The sequence below is a fragment of the Acipenser ruthenus genome, chromosome 11 (assembly GCF_902713425.1).
Source record: "Acipenser ruthenus chromosome 11, fAciRut3.2 maternal haplotype, whole genome shotgun sequence".
NCBI lineage: Eukaryota > Metazoa > Chordata > Actinopteri > Acipenseriformes > Acipenseridae > Acipenser > Acipenser ruthenus.
The window spans coordinates 21613687-21631196 of record NC_081199.1 but is presented as its reverse complement, the minus strand read 5'-3'; the positions used below and the strand labels follow the sequence as shown (position 1 = coordinate 21631196).

The window sequence follows — 17510 nt, the reverse complement described above, 5'->3', positions numbered from 1 at the left end:
ACTGTTTCTGTTTGCATCCACAGTATTCTTAATGTCGCTGCATAACATTTACAGCATTATCGGACAGACAGATGACATATGATTGTCTGAAAGCTTTCATTTATCTTCTGTCAATAATATTTTCTATACATTTAAATATATTGATAAACATACTGTATAAGTCCATATATAAAATGATTTTCTTTCTCTCTTAACAGGGAAGACTGGGTGACATTGGACCTATCGGTTACCAAGGCATGAAGGTATGTGCCTTTTAGACGCATTATAAAGCAGATACAACACATTGATCTGCAGACCTCTGTGGCATAATACTTAGATTTTAAAATGGCAGGGAGATTTTTAAGTGTTTTGCTCCACTGCAAAATGCGTTACACTTTAACAAAATGGAATACATTTAAAAACTAAATGTAACAAAACTGAATTTAAACAACTGAAGATCTTACAACCAGTTGTTCTGCTCCTAAGTACTTTCCTGCTCGGTGATTTCATCTGCTTATTAAATACAAGAACAGAGACAGGTAGATATATGTTGAAAGAAAAATAGAAACACAGCTCTGCTCTGACTGATGGAAGAAGTGAGAAGATTATGAAGATTTTAACAATACCAACTTTTCTATTTTTTATCACAGGGTGACAAAGGGGGAAGAGGCGAAAAGGTAAGTTTTCTATACATATTGGAATGCAAATATTTGAAACTATTAGTCATGGAAAATAAACACACACATGAAAATACAAGCAATGCTTACGTGAGTCAGACTCCAACAGAGTATTTTCAGAACTCCCAATATGGATTTCTACAAAACTGGACAGAGTTGGATTGTTTGAATGGAACCAAAACATCACTGATAATTGTCATTCAATCACACAAAATATCTCTCCATGTTTTAGACTTTAGGCCTTGACCTAACAAAGAAAATTAGAAAAGCCTAGTTATCACCTAAAACTTTGGGCATATACTGGTACTTGTCGGGAGAATTGTGATGTCTACGTTTTTAGGAATTGCATTAACTGAACACATTGTCTGTATTTCCTTCCAGGGGGAGAGAGGCAACAAAGGTTACAAGGTCAGTAGCGCAGTAGTCTTCTAAGTCTGCCCGAATTCAGCATGTCATCTTTGACTGTACATGTCTTTATATTTACAGATTAAGCAGTGTGGGTAACCCCCTGCTCTCATTTTTACAGGGTGAGAAGGGACAGCATGGAATTGATGGAATCGATGGTAAAAAGGTTTGTTTTTTCCTTGATTTTTTCTTCTATATTAAAGTGGAAGTAGGAAGTAAAGAGGAAACAACTGAGCTAGGAAGGAAAGAAAAAAGGTTTTGCCCAGGACCTTCTTCTCAAAAATAAACTAGAGATATTTTCACCAGATCGGCTCAAAGAGCCAGCTGCCCTGCAAGTTAGCAGAGGCACATTTTAAAAAGCCCATAGTCCAGGCTAGTCATTGAACCTCTTTCACCACCTAACACCCTTATCTAGTAGAACCGAATTGTAATAAATATATAGAACTATAAACAATGAATTTAACTGTATGAATAATTTTAGTGGTACGGTACATTCAGTAATTTCAATTAATAGATGAAGACATTGTTATTCTGAGCTCTAACAGGTTTATTTGTCAACAGGGTGAAGCTGGGTTTCCTGGACTTCCTGGCTGCAAAGGATCCCCAGGACTTGATGTGAGTGGGTGTATTGACTTTGCTGCAATAGACTCTACTTGCATGTAGAGAAACAGCTGGTTTTTGATAAAGCTCCTGCCCCACCCCCCACCTTCCTCTTGTTCATCACAGAATGGATTAATTATAAATTGCTGCTTCCTGGTATCCAGTCACTATCACAGATATTGGGTATTATGAAGCAGCCAATCACATAACTTATACAGTACATTGTATTTGAAAAAGCTGCAAGAAAACCATTGGTTAGCACTGTTTGGACTTCTAAGAACTGTTCCGCTTTATAGTCTTATTATGGAAAAAGTTCACAGAATAATCTATTGAAAGACCATCAAGATCAGTTGCATTGAGTTGTACCTGACTTTGCTTGCCTAGTCCTTGGAAGTGTAAAAGTACAGTTGAGAGTACACCCCGACTTTGATGTCTGTTTAGATAGGGAAGTAGTGTATTTATTCTTTGTCACATGTAGCCCATGCTGTGTATATTCTCTGTTCCACAGGAGTAAACTACAAATCCACTGGCAATGGAGCTTTCCTATCCAAACTTATCTGAACTCAATCACCATGGCAATCCCAGTTTTTAGGACACCTGTTTGTAATCGAGTTAATAAACCAATTAGGTCATTTCACATCCATTTTCATTTTACTTCAAAAAGAAATGCTGTTGGATCACTTAGAAAACGTCCATCATAATTGAACATGAGGAGTGGTTGTGTGGGTCAGTTTCTGTTTCAAATTAAAACCATTCTCCTCTCGTTGACCTGCAGGGTGTGTCGGGAGGCTCAGGACCCAAGGGAGACCCCGGGCCCTATGGTACCAAAGGAGGCAGGGTAAGTGCTTTTTACGTCTCTTCAATTACGCTGAGATCCAAGTTCATAATACAGAGAAAGACAGGACATGTATTGTAATCCCGTACACACCAGAGAGGGTCCTATCAATGTGTTTTATAACTCAAGTTGATATCAGAGAGATGCTTTTCATGGGCAGGAAGATTGCTTTTTCTGTGTACACGTGTTTTGTAATGACATCTTAGAAAACAACCCAGTTTAACCTCAAAGGACCAGATTCTCAAGTCTTTTATCCAAATTGTCAGTGGCAGATTTTAAAACAATGAAGAAAGCATTTAAGACAACACATATATTTCTTGTGCTACCAGTGAATTGGAGTAAACATTTTGAGAATGTAGCCTGAAATGTCTATACCGACATCCCACTGTCCCACTGCATAAAGATATCAACATTATTAGATATGAGCTGCTTTACAGACCAAGACTAATAGGTCCAATTGAACTGCTACAATGAACATATTTTTAGCAGAGTCTAATATCAGGATGCATTCTCAGTGATAACACTTACATATACTGCATATGTACAGTCAACTCTTTGTTGTACCCAGAAGTGTCATTACAGCTTTGAATTCCTGACACTTAGTACAGTACAGTGACTGCTGTGAGCAGAGAGAAAGCTGTGTCCAGATGTGAAATACAGACACCACACTCACTCGTCTTCTCATCTCCAACTAGGGTGAGAAAGGGCGTGATGGAGAAAGAGGAAGGCCAGGAAACAGCGGAAATCTTGGCAACAAGGTAAGAGAAGAAGGCTTTCCAAGGCTTGGAAATCTGATTCTTGAGACACTAACCAGGTGGTATTGTCGGGAATGTAGCTCTGCTTTTCAATACTATATTATTAAAGTAGGTTGTCTGCAGTGCTCTGAAAGTGTGCACATATGTCTGTGTATGGCTACTTATTATTATTATTTATTAGCAGACGCCCTTATCCAGGGCGACTTACAACTGTTACAAGATATCACATTATTTTTACATACAATTACCCATTTATACAGTTGGGTTTTTACTGGAGCAATCTCGGTAAAGTACCTTGCTCAAGGGTACAGCAGCAGTGTCCCCCACCTGGGATTGAACCCACGACCCTTCGGTCAGGAGTCCAGAGCCCTAACCACTATTCCACACTGCTGGCCGTACAGCATCAAGTGTATCGAATAGGTACTCAATTGGACAGGCTACCTGTCTGCCTAGAAGGTTATTCTAACATTGCTTGGACCTTAATCCTGGTAAAGAAGAAAGGAGTCCACAAGTGATGATAAGAGGATGTTAACCACCAACAAAGCAGTACAAAGCCATATACTGCGGACTTGCATAACGGCTTTCAACAGCACGTCAAGATGATGAACACAAATAAGAGAGTCCAACACAAGGATCTCTAGATCAGTTTATTATTCAGTGAGATCCATGGTCTGACAGTCTTGCACTGAACTGTAGTGAGAGGGAGCTGTCCTGGGAGTGACCGGGGCAGCAGAGTGTCTGGAGCTTGGTCTCCAGTGAGGTCTCTACTCCTCTGGTATCTAGTCAGAGAGGCTAGGGCGGTGCTGTACACTGCCTGGATCGGCTGTGTGTTTGGGCACCAGCAGTCCAGCCTTGCAGTTACTGTAGTTTAGACATGATTGTTCCAGGAAACCCTGAGAACTTGTAAATGCAAACATGTCTAAGGACAACAGTCGGTAAGAATCCCAGCTCATGTCTCATAAAGTGTTTAAGACGCCATATTGTCAGTGTTATAGAAACTCCTCGATCACCAGACCTCACCCCCACTCTGACTTCATCATCACAAACACAAATGGATTGGAATTTCTGAGTTACCTTTAAAAAATGAACCCCTAACGTGGGAGCTAGGAACTGTTAAAGCAATGAGCTGTCAGAATATTGCCTGATTATCTGTTTTAACAATGTCCACTAAAATTTAGATAATTAAAAAAGGGTTTCCCTAAAGGATCATCTGCAGAAAGTAAAATGTCCTAATCGTTCTGCCTCATCTAGAATCCCTCATATACCTTGTTTTCATGAGCATGAACGTTTTCATGACCGCGAATTTTAGCTGATTCGCTGGTTATCCCACATTCCTCCTGAACCCATATTGATCGTCTACCCCAGCTGAGTGAAAAACTCAGTTTCCATGTGTGGAAGGGTGGTGGGCAATTCACTGACACACACGGGAGACAGAAGTTTATCTTGGATATTTCTTTTAGCCCCCAGAGGGCGCTGTTGTCCGTGGCCTGAGTACTGACAACGGTAAACAGGACCACAGAAATACCAATACTGGTAAACAGTTAAAAGCTGGCGCACTCACAGGTGCTCAAAATAATAATGAAAACAAAAGCCAAAATGAAAAGGGAAAATAAAACACAGTAATAAAACTACAAAATAAAGGTGCTGCTTACGCAGTGCCGCCACTGCTGCTAAGCCGGTCAGCTCGGGATCTCCGTCCTACGCTGTTATGCACTACTGGGGTGGCCAATGTTCCCCTATCACTACACACGTCCCCTTGGGTACGTAACAATATATTTTAATAAATTGTTTATTTATTGCTGGCTGTCTTCCTCAGCCGTGCTTGCCTATTTTGGTCACTCGCTCCAAATGCATAACCAAGCGCAGTACTTATGGGCCGAGCAATCCCCCAAGGCCCGCCTCTCAGCCACTCAAAGAGAGGGAAAGCCAACACACCCTCTTCCCCACCTCTCCGTGTCACTGCCATGAATGACAGGTGGATCTACGAGGCTGCTGCCCCCTTCCTGCAGTACCACGCATGCACCAGATAGTCAGCACCGATCTCCCCCCCACCCCCATTACATATCCTCCTCCTCAGAATGGCACCACCGGTCCATTCGAAAATCCTACACTACCCATGCCTTCCCGAGAGAAAAAATCGGCATTTTGATGCAGTTTCCCTGCTCGGTGGACTACACTCAAGGCATAGGGCTGCAGGGCCAAGTACTAACGCGTGATTCTGGTGTTGTTATCCTTCATCCAGTAAAGCCATGCTAAGGGGGCATGAACTGAAACCAGGGTGAAGTGTCGCCCCAGGAGGTAGTACCGAAGTGACTCGACTGCCCATTTTACTGCGAGATACTCCTTCTCGATGGTACTATAGTTTTTTCTCACGGGGAATGAGCTTCCTGCTGATATACAGGACCGGGTGCTCGCTTCCCCACACCTCCTGAGACAACACTGCCCCCGAGACCTGTCTCTGACGCATCCGTCTGCAGGGTGACCCTCCTACTGAAATCAGGACTGCACAGCACTGGCTTGCTACACAGCCTTCGCTTCAAAGCGAGAAAGGCTCTGTGGCACAGCACCGTCCACTGAACCATATTTGGGGCAGCCTTCCGGGTGAGGTCTGTCAAGGGAGCAGCGAGCGTGGCGAAGCTCGGGATGAACTTCGTATAATAGCCCACTAGTCCCAAGAAAGAACGCACCTGGGTTTTGGTTGTAAGGACTGGCCAGTCAGCCAAGGCTTTCACCTTAACAATCAGCGGTCTGATCTGGCCGCTCCCTACTCGATACCCCAAATACTCCGACTCACTCTTCCCAATGGCACATTTCTTTGGGTTAACAGTGAGCCCAGCCTCCCGCAAGGATTGCAGCACTGCTGCCACTTTACACAGATGACTCGGCCAATCCTCACTGTGGATAACCACAGGATCAGGGGTATCTGCCAGTACCCCTTTGTTAAATCCAGTGTCGTCATAAAATGAGCAACTCATCTACCCAGGGCATGGGATAAGCATCAAACTTCGACTTTTCATTAATTCGCATGAAGTCAATGCAAAATCGAGTTGACCCATCCGGCTTATCCACTAAAACAATCGGACTGTTCCAGTCACTTTGGGACTCCTTTATTACACCCAGTCTGAGCATCTCATCAATCTCCGCTTTTATTACCTGCCTTTTGCGCTCAGGTATGCGGTACGGCCTCTGGCGAACTGGCGCCTCCGGCTCAATCTCAATGTGATGGTGGGCTACTCGAGTCTGCCCTGGGACGGTAGAAAACACATCAGGAAGCTCCGCCACCAGAGCCCGAGCCTGACATTTCTGTGTTGGTGTCAGATGATCTGCAATCTGTACCAACCCCTTTTTCGCCAACACAGAAAGATCAGGTCCCAGGTCTGTGACGTCATCTTGCACCACTACCAAAGCCTCCTATTGCAACCAGGGCCAGAGGTTTACATGATAAATGTGCTTTTCTCTCCGTCACTCCGGCTGGCAGATCTCATAATCCACCGTCCCAACCCGGTGTGTAACCTCAAAAGGTCCTTGCCACTTCGCCAGAAGTTTGGACTCAGAGCTGGGTAACAATAGAAGCACTTTATCCCCTGGCTGAAACGTGCATAACCGGGTCCCCCTCTTATATTGGGTCTCCTGTCTGCATTGAGCCTGCTGCAAATTGTCATGCACCCATTTTCCCACAGACTCAAGACGTTTGCGCAGGTCCAACACATACCGGACAGTATTGGTCGAATTATCCTGCTGTTCCTCCCACATCTTTCTGACCAGATCGAGCACACCCCGGGGTCTCCGCCCATACAGCAGCTTGAAAGGTGAAAACCTCTGTGACCGAGTCGTTGTTGAGTGGCGTGTGGGTGGTGATGTCATGGACCAGGAACAGAAACCAAACAGTGAATGGTGGTGGTGAACCTGTAGCGCTACGGTGCTCAGCTTATTTATTAAATAATAATACAAACAAAAGGTTTAAACAGAGCACCAAACACTAAACAAAAGGGCACGTTGGCCAAACAAATAAACAAACAATAACGGAAACAAGTATATTTATATATAGCAATTGTTTCTCTCTCTCTCCACAAAACACGTCTCGCCTCTGGCACTCTACCCCCCGAGCACGGACAGCTGCAGGCTTTTATAGTCTGCACGAGTTTAGTAAGGATGCGTGACTGTCAGCTAGTTAAATAAATCACTAGCTGATCAGTCACGCATCCTCACGAGGTTTTTAAAATACAAAACAATAACAAATAACAATTGGCTTTCGCTGTAATATAAACATAAATCATAATATAAATAAATAACAAACAAAGAGGTGGGACACTCTGCCACACCCTGTAGAAGCCTGAGGTACCTCTCTGATAGCAAAGAGAAGGGGAGGGATCAGCTGGTCCCAGTAACGCATCTCACTGTCAATTAATCTGTGCAACATGTTTTTTGAGGGTCTTATTAAAACGCTCCACAAAACCATCGTTCTGGGGGTGAAAGACCGAGGTCCTAATGGTCTTAATCCCCAAAAGTTTACATGTTCAGCAGACTAGCCGGGACATAAAGATGGTGCCTTGGTCGGTCAGCATTTCCTTGGGGATCCCCACCCGGGAGAAAACCTTCACAGACTCGTTGGCAACAGATTTAGCAGATGCAGATCGGAGGGTAATGGCCTCTGGATAACGTGTAGCATAATCCAAAATGACCAATAGGTGGGTGTATCCTGCCGCACTCCTTTCTAGTGGTCCCACTATATCTACTCCAATACGCTTAAACGGAGCTTCCACTAGGGGCAACGGCACCAGTGGAGCTTGTGGGACGGCTCTAGGGCTAGCTTTCTGACATTTCCCACAGTGTTCGCAAAAACGCCTGACATCAACATCAACCCCAGCCAATAGAACCGTATCACAAGCCTCACTTTGGTCTTGTCCCTTCCCAAATGACCAGATGGGAATAGTGTGAGCAAGCTGCAACAAATCCTCCTTAAAGGGCTGAGGAATGAGCAAATGGTGACGCACTTCCCTGTTTGTGGTAATTTTTCAATGCGGTACAAAAGGTCTCGATTAATTTCAAAGTGAGGGTACGTGGCGGCGCGTCTGGGCTCGACCACCCGACCATTAACCACAGCTGCTTGGTCAAAGAGCCTGCCCAGCACATCGTCACGCCCTTGCTCGAGTTGGAAGTCACGGGAACAAGGTAAAAAATCATCTCCCATGACTTCCAGCTCGGGATCAGGTCGGTCCCGAACGGAGGCAGCCGAGCCAGACCCCTGCGCTGGCTTTGTGGCTTCCCCACCCGACTCTTCACCAATCACCCCCACCTGAAACTTCTCGGACTCCCTCCATTGCCAGCCCTCATTCTTAGCGGCCCAGTGTTCCAGTTTAGTTTTGCGGGGTCTAAATCTATGGCAGTAGCTGTCCAGGTCAGGTCCAATTACTTCCTCTTTCTTAGCCAATAGGGAGGACGGGGCCATCACAGCAGCCAACCAATCTTTAAACTGCTCACAGTCCTGTCCCAGAACTACAGGCACTGGCAATCGAGGACACAAACCCAATTGCACTTGCGTCACCTGCTTGCCAATTTTCAAATTCACATACATTTTGGGATAAGTGCGCACATCCCCATGAATATATTTTATATGCACCTGTCCCATTATTTGCTTATGCCCCAGTGAGATTAAGCTCTCTTGTGTCAGGGACTGACTACACCCTGAATCTAAGAGAGCCTGGGTTTGTGTATCATCCACTGACACAGGAATCACAAAACCCATCTGCTGGAGTGACTGATGGAATGGAGCAGTCTTACCTGGTCGAATGAGGTCATATCCCATAGCGGGGCAATCCTGGTCGATGTGGCTCACCTACCAGCTTGTTCCACACATCAGTGAACTGGTTTCTCGCCAGGAAGCTTCAGCAGGAGGTTGAGACACAGGAGCCATCAAAGGGGCTCGACGGTAGGGTGGCCGCGCAAGACCTCGGTCCAACACAGCAGCAGCCAGTTCTCGGGCCGGGAGCTCACATCGCCACACTCCATCCAAAGATCTGGCTACCCCTCCCCCCCAGTCCCTTCGCCCTCCCTGGGGCCAGTAGAGGGGGTGATGCTGGAGTAGCGCTGTTTCCAGGCAGCTTAGCCGGCATTGGTTCTGCTGCCTAGTACTTCTCTGCCAGTTGGATCACCCGATCCAGAGTGGCAGCTGCCTGCCGTTGCACCCACAAGCCCAGCCCCGGAGCCAAGCACTGCAGGAACCGCTCAACTACGATTACCTCCACCAGCCTGGCAGTGGTGGTGGCTCCCAGGTTTAACCATCCCCGTGCGTAATCCTGCAAGCAGTGCGCAATGGCTCTGGGGTATTCCTCCGCAGAAAAACTCTCCTCCCGGAATTTGCGGCGGTAGCCCTCCAGAGTCGCACCCACGCGGTTGAGGATGGCAGCTTTCAGCATGGAGTACTCCATCATTGCTGCCAGATCCAGGGTCCTCGCCACCGCCTGCACCTCCCCCGTCAGGTGGGGAAGGAGGTAGCTAGCCCACTGTGCCTGGGCCCACCTGGCAGAGATCACCATAGCCTCGAAGATCTCAAGATAGGCTTCAGGTCGATCCTCTTCCGTCATTTTCGTCGGCCGTAGTAATTCTGGGTCTGGTCCTGCAGGTCGGCCACCCCCCTGCACTACCTCCATTAGGGTTTGGCGCAGGAGGTTCATCATAGCGGCGAATTGCTGCGGGTCCATTCTGCCTCCCTCTGCTATTGCACTGCTTTGGTTGGGCAGTGGATCCCACAATGACACCACATGTGGAAGGGTGGTGGGCAATTCACTGACACACGGGAGACAGTTTTATTTGAAAACACTGCACTGGTGCCCAGTATATTTTGGATATTTATTTTAGCTCCCAGAGGGCGTTGTTGTCCATGGTCCGAATACTAAAAACGGTAAACAGGACCACAGAAATACCAATACTGGTAAACAGTTAAAAGCTGGCGCACTCACATGTGCTCAAAATAATAATGAAAACAAAAGGCGAAATGAAAAGGGAAAATAAAACATAGTAATAAAACTACAAAATAAAGGTGCTACTTACGCAGGTGGATCTACGAGGCTGCTAACCCCCTTCCTGCAGTACCACGCATGCGCCAGATAGTCAGCACAGACCCCCCCCCCCCCCCCCGCCCGTTACACCATGCAATGAGAACTTTTGACGGATGTTGGCAGTTCTTCCCCAGCAAGCCTTGCGGCTAAGGTCATATTCATGTATTTACAAAACTGAAAGGATGGACACCATTGCTTTGCTTCCGACAATCCTAACAATTCTTTAGAGTTTTTTGTTACTAACAAAAAACGCACAGAGAAACCTGCTTACCCCTTATGTGGATTAAATAATTATGCCCAACCTGTCACATGATCGGTCAGTGTTGTGACGTACTTTTACCCATTCCGCTTTGGCCCGTTTTTGGAAAAGATCCTAAATAAATCAGGGGCAGCTCAGACTGGCAGCCAAATGAACATGGAAATGCAGGATTATGACAGCAGGGTTTTCAACCCAGTTGAGTGGTGCATGGAAATGAGGTAATAGACACAGGTAGGAAGGGAGTGTGCTTATACTCTGCCAGGAACACTGTCTGCTGCAGACCTGAACTGTTCTGTCTTTCTGATTTGCAGGGGGAGCCAGGGGTGAGAGGAGTGAATGGAGACAAAGGAGAAAGAGGTGATGAGGTAAGTTTGATTTGGAAGATATTTCCACATACAGCATATATAAACAAAGGAACAGATCACCTAGCCATGTCCTCTATTTGTACCTTCAGTCACGCCCCCCCTTGGTTAGAGAGTGCAGTCGTTTCTCCTCCAATCCGTGGTTGCCACATCGCTTTCCCTCTGGAGCGATGACTTCATGTACCGCAGCTGTGCCCCCTTTCTAGATGTCCATCTAACCCTAGGAATTAATTGTCAGTCCATCCAGTCCAGGGCACTGTGTTCCCTTTACAATGCGTCCTCACAGGTCGGGTGGGAGATTTATCACCAAGAATCATTCTGTCTCTGTCACAGTCTGTGTGTCTTTTTTATGATCTCATTGATTGATTTATTCATTGTGTAGGGTGAGCCAGGCCCTGATGGACCCAGAGGTGAAAAGGTAATTATCTTTCAAGTATTTTCTTTGAATTGAATTATGATTTTTGAAACTTTGTTGGCATGACGGGCATGTTACATTTACTACTGTAAAAGATAGAAAAAAACACACAGACCAGATTACCAGGTAAGTAGTAACATCCAAAGCAATAGCATTATGTCCTAGGTCATTAGGGCTCAATTCACAAAGTCCAGCAGTTAAAGATTGGTTTTATGAACAAAACACAGCCTAATAACAGTTCTTCAGCTATGGCCAAAGGTTTTGCATCACCTAGAATTTTAGGATTGAGACATAAAAAAAGAACAAAATGATTTGTACATAATTTTGATCTTTTATTTAACATTATGTAACCAAATAAATTACAAAATCATATTGCAAAACTCTACCGGAAGCCATAATAGTAGTACAGTATTTCGTGTTAGATTTCAAAATGTCAGTTTTTCGTTAAGTATATTGAAGATTACAAAGCTGTATGTAATTCAGTGTGTTAACGTAACATTATTCAGCAGGTATCATTCAACTTTATGAAGTACAATGTGTTAAATCTATAGGGTGATGCAAAACTTTTGGCCATAGCTGTAGACTAGAGTCAGAGAAGAACACAAGGCATTGCTAATGCCTGTGATATTAACTGAGGATGTTTGTTACTGATCAGGGCAGTCTAGGAGAAAGAGGAGCACCAGGAACACCAGGAGCAAGAGGACCTCGAGGAGACTTGGTGAGTAAAAATGAAACTAAAGCAGGAGCCAAGGGCAGGATAGAACAGAATACTGTAGCACCGCTACTACAGAGGTAAATAAGAACAGGATAGCACCGCTACTAAAGTAATAAAGATGGGCAGAATAGCACAGTTAGTAAAGAATGAAACAAGACCAGAGTAGCACTTTGTAAACTCTGTAAACAGTGGTACCACAGGCCGCATTGTTTCTTGGTCACTCCTGGTGTAACAGTGACTGCTTGTGAACCACATGGTCTGACAGTGACACTGTATGTGAGTGGAGCAGGGTCTGGCCATGCTTAGCCAGGGGGATTGAGGGTGAGATCAGTCTAGATGTGAAAACAGAGCTACATTTGAACAGTAAATGTACATAGAGGATATTTTCTTAGGTGAAGGAAATACTTAAATATTTTAAATATTGTTATTATCAGACATGTTAAGAATACATCTGGTTTTAAAAGCTTTCTTCACCCAAGATCACTGTGTGTAACTTCTCTGTGGATTTTCTTTTCTCCCAACTGGATTCCTAACTGAGTTGAGCTGTCTGCCCACATGCACAGATCTCATAGTGCTCGTAGTGTATCTGTCAGAATGCAGAAAGTACTGCAGTAACAAAGCATTTTAAGTTGCTTACCTCTGGTTTGTAACCCTACAGACTCTCTGTCTGCCACTCAGTCCTGATTATTGTGTGGACAACTTGTTTGTTGTTGATGTGATTTGGTTTTAAAAGCAGTTATTAAGTGAGATAAAATCAAATCCGATTACATAAAGTTGAGCATTGGGTTGCGTTAAAGTTTTATAGGCATTGGTGTACACTTAAAGCATTTGCCTGTCTGTAAATGCTCAGGACAACCAAGAAATGCTAAAGCTGTAACATAGCAACATAGCATAGCTGTTCATACCATCCATTAAGCTTTCTGTAACGTGTGCGTCTAAAATATCGACCCCTGTTCCACTGGAAAACAGTATTGCTTTGCTCATTCCTGCCCTCTGATTGCTGACATCGATCATGTTTTTATTCATTAGGGCGAGCCAGGACCTCCAGGGGAACCTGGACGAGAAGGGTCCATCGGACTGAATGGAGATCCGGTAAGACAAGCTTCTCTGGGTTGTACCACAAAGTAACGTGCAAAGATCCAGGACACTACAGTATACAAAGTGTCCAGTCTTCAGTGAACAAACTAATGTGAAAATCTACAGGACACTATATACATAATAATTATATCTTATAAAGTTTACCTCTGGTAGTGTATATACGTCTAATAAATGCTATATTGTTTACTTGACAGGAGAAAACTCCATGTTACAAAACTGAGAAACAAACAGCTTGAGGGTGGTTGGGGTTGGGCTTAGGGTTGGGGTGAGATCATGAATATTATTAGTTGAGTGCAATCAAAATAAAATAAACATGGAAAGACCCAGACACCCCTTTTTTAGCCAGTCATGAGTCTTGAACATTTGATATCTGGTTGCTTTAAGGCAACAATGACAGGAACCCGGTCTTTGCATTAATGCAAAAATGTTGCCAGTTAATAGGAGGTAGAAAATTCATTTTAAAGCCTTGGTTTATTAGACGCTTACAGTTTTGCATTCAAGGCCATCTTAAGAGACTTCAGACTGGGGTCATTTATTACTAGATGACATCACTGGCTAATTGACTGCAGAAACAGGAACCGTATAAACTGCTCAATAGAGCGAATAGTCTGCCGCCTGGGACATTCGATTCCTTACAGAAACTACAGTAGGAACAGTTGTTTCTTTATTCACAGAATTTTGGCATTCCTAATTGTTCCCTTATAAGGCACACTTGACTCAAAAGCTGTTTCCTTTTTATGTGATTCAGAACAGCAGGGCCAAATCAAGCAGAGGCCACAGCTGTTTGTGAAAGAGTCTTATATAATTCTTGCACTAGCAACATTACCACTGTCACCCCTATAAATGAGTATTTATCAAGGTTTTAAAATCCATTTTCTTACATCTTATTAACACAAGCATCTCTTTCATATCTGTAGCAACAAGTCTTTAAAATGTATTAACTTACAGACGTGCTCAAATTTGTTGGTACCCTTACAGCTCATTGAAATAATGCTTCATTCCTCCTGAAAAGTGATGAAATTAAAAGCTATTTTATCATGTATACCTGCATGCCTTTGGTATGTCATAGAATAAAGCAAAGAAGCTGTGAAAAGAGATGAATTATTGCTTATTCTACAAAGATATTCTAAAATGGCCTGGACACATTTGTTGGTACCCCTTAGAAAAGATAATAAATAATTGGATTATAGTGATATTTCAAACTAATTAGTTTCTTTAATTAGTATCACACATGTCTCCAATCTTGTAATCAGTCATTCAGCCTATTTAAATGGAGAAAAGTAGTCACTGTGCTGTTTGGTATCATTGTGTGCACCACACTGAACATGGACCAGAGAAAGCAAAGGAGAGAGTTGTCTGAGGAGATCAGAAAGAAAATAATAGACAAGCATGGTAAAGGTAAAGGCTACAAGACCATCTCCAAGCAGCTTGATGTTCCTGTGACAACAGTTGCAAATATTATTAAGAAGTTTAAGGTCCATGTGACTGTAGCCAACCTCCCTGGGCATGGCCGCAAGAGGAAAATCGACCCCAGATTGAACAGAAGGGTAGTGCGAATGGTAGAAAAAGAACCAAGGATAACTGCCAAAGAGATACAAGCTGAACTCCAAGGTGAAGGTACGTCAGTTTCTGATCGCACCATCCGTCGCTTTTTGAGCGAAAGTGGGCTCCATGGAAGAAGACCCAGGAGGACTCCACTTCTGAAAGAAAAACATAAAAAAGCCAGAGTGGAATTTCCTAAAATGCATATTGACAAGCCACAATCCTTCTGGGAGAATGTCCTTTGGACAGATGAGTCAAAACTGGAGCTTTTTGGCAAGTCACATCAGCTCTATGTTCACAGACGAAAAAATGAAGCTTTCAATGAAAAGAGCACCATACCTACAGTGAAACATGGAGGAGGCTCAGTTATGTTTTGGGGCTGCTTTGCTGCGCCTGGCACAGGGTGCCTTGAATCTGTGCAGGGCACAATGAAATCTCAAGACTATCAAGGCATTCTGGAGCGAAACGTACTGCCCAGTGTCAGAAAGCTCTGTCTCAGTCGCAGGTCATGGGTCCTCCAACAGGATAATGACCCAAAACACACAGCTAAAAGCACCCAAGAATGGATAAGAGCAAAACATTGGACTATTCTGAAGTGGTCTTCTATGAGTCCTGATCTGAATCCTATCGAACATCTATGGAAAGAGCTGAAACTTGCAGTCTGGAGAAGGCACCCATCAAACCTGAGACAGCTGGAGCAGTTTGCTCAGGAAGAGTGGGCCAAACTACCTGTTAACAGGTGCAGAAGTCTCATTGAGAGCTACAGAAAACGTTTGATTGCAGTGATTGCCTCTAAAGGTTGTGCAACAAAATATTAGGTTAGCGGTCCCATCATTTTTGTCCATGCCATTTTCATTTGTTTTATTATTTACAATATTATGTTGAATAAAAAATCAAAAGCAAAGTCTGATTTCTATTAAATATGGAATAAACAATGGTGGATGCCAATTACTTTTGTCAGTTTCAAGTTATTTCAGAGGAAATTGTGCATTCTTCGTTTTTTGTGGAGGGGTACCAACAAATTTGAGCACGTCTGTACATTTTCCCCATATTGCCACCTAGAACCATTAATTGGTCCTTCTTTATTTGTGTATACAAAAACAAAACAACCAACCGAATGACCTTCATTAAAAGGAGGGTCAGTAATAATGTTGCTCATGCTAATAAATTAGGAAAGACAGAACCTTGGCACTCCTTTAAAGGTTAGATAATGTGGCAAATTCTGTAATTGGATCTCAATCCCGTTAGGGGTGTCAGCTTCAACTTTATAGACTTTTAATTGTTTACTCATGACTGCAGAATCCTATTTTACTACAGTATACTTGAGAAGCGATCGTCTCGTGACGGTGCCTAGTTTAACTGCCGTGCGGTGTTATGTGTAATATCCTTTGAATTTAAATGATATTACAGTACAGTATTTTATTGTCAGGACTTTAAGCATCTGTGGCTTGCTTTTTTTCTCACAGTTTTTCACTAAGTGGAGATGCAAAGCTCTGCAATTCCCCAGCCCCCCCCCCCCCCCCTCACCGCACAACGCTGCAATCCCACTCCCTCTACATGCATATCACATAATAACACTGCTGTACTCAGTATGTATTCAATGAATGTGAATTCACTTTATTAAAACTAACACAGAACCAAAAAAAATATCTGCCATGTCAGCTCACACGTAAACTGCATGAACTTTTAATTTTCTACTGGGAGTCGCTGCAGACCAGGGATTATACTGTATATATGCTGCGTACATGCCTAATCACGAGAGATGTGATCAAATTAAAATTCAAAAACAGCTTTCTTGGCTGTACATATCATTGCACTTCATACAGTACCGTATTAAATGTAGTCAGTTTGACCCGAAATGATTCTTATGAGCGGATTACTTGATTCTTACAAGCTGAATATTTTGCTGATATACTGTGTATATATATATATATATATATATATATATATATATATATATATATATATATATATACAGTTGTAGTCAAAAGTTTACATACCCCAATGGAAATTTATAATTTCTAGAATTTTCTCGAAATCAAATAATTATAGGAAAAATGTTTTGTAACAAAAGTTTTGCTTCTGTGGATGAGGAAAAAAAAGTTACAAGAAATAGATATTTTATTTCAGCAATTCTTTAGCAAAATTCAAAATATGCTATGATAGTATTGTCTACAAGGTGCTAGAAATTTCAATATGATAATGCAGAACCTAATCCTAGAAAATGCTGGATTGTAGTTGAACATTCTATGAGAGTCTAAAAGGGTTAGGCATAGGATGATACTATCATTACCAATAAGTCAATATGGGAAAAAGTAAAACGCTATCTGAAGACTTTAGGCAGAAAATGATTTATTGTTATAAGCTGGAGAAGGATACAAGAAGATTTCCAAGCATTTGAGTATCCACATTTGAACTATTGTTTCTATTATCAAGAAGTACAAGGCTCATGGTACTGTCACAATGCTCCCTTGGTCTAGAAGAAAGAAGGTTCTTTCACACCAAGAACAAGTAGAAGAATTGTGAGAAAGGTTACTGTGGCAATGTGTCCCGCCCCTGTGTGCATTTCTGTGTTATATGTTGCATGTGGTGTGTTAATGTTGGTGTATTGTAGTTGGTACACAGGATATAATATGGGTAATGAGCACGAGTATTTAAAATGTATAATTGTATTTAGGCATGGGATTGCACTATCACTTCACGTGCGTTTAAAGTATTTAATATGTGAGCACGAGTTTGCACATAATTAATTCACGTGCTGGGATTCAAGTGAATAATTAATTAGTAATTGAATCCCAGCACAACAGTAT

At 43.1% G+C, this 17510-nt stretch overlaps 1 protein-coding gene across 1 annotated transcript in view; it reads left to right on the top strand.

The window, feature by feature from the left end:
* The window catches only part of LOC117427122 (collagen alpha-1(VI) chain-like), a 58146-nt gene that overhangs the window by 15252 nt on the left and 25384 nt on the right, over nt 1-17510 (top strand). Inside the window, exons 10-20 of the mRNA XM_034045516.3 lie at nt 198-242; nt 630-656; nt 1038-1064; nt 1183-1227; nt 1623-1676; nt 2437-2499; nt 3192-3254; nt 10880-10933; nt 11313-11348; nt 12001-12063; nt 13090-13152. Of these exons, the coding sequence (XP_033901407.3) occupies nt 198-242; nt 630-656; nt 1038-1064; nt 1183-1227; nt 1623-1676; nt 2437-2499; nt 3192-3254; nt 10880-10933; nt 11313-11348; nt 12001-12063; nt 13090-13152 (540 nt within the window). The remainder of the gene's footprint in view (nt 1-197; nt 243-629; nt 657-1037; nt 1065-1182; nt 1228-1622; nt 1677-2436; nt 2500-3191; nt 3255-10879; nt 10934-11312; nt 11349-12000; nt 12064-13089; nt 13153-17510) is intronic.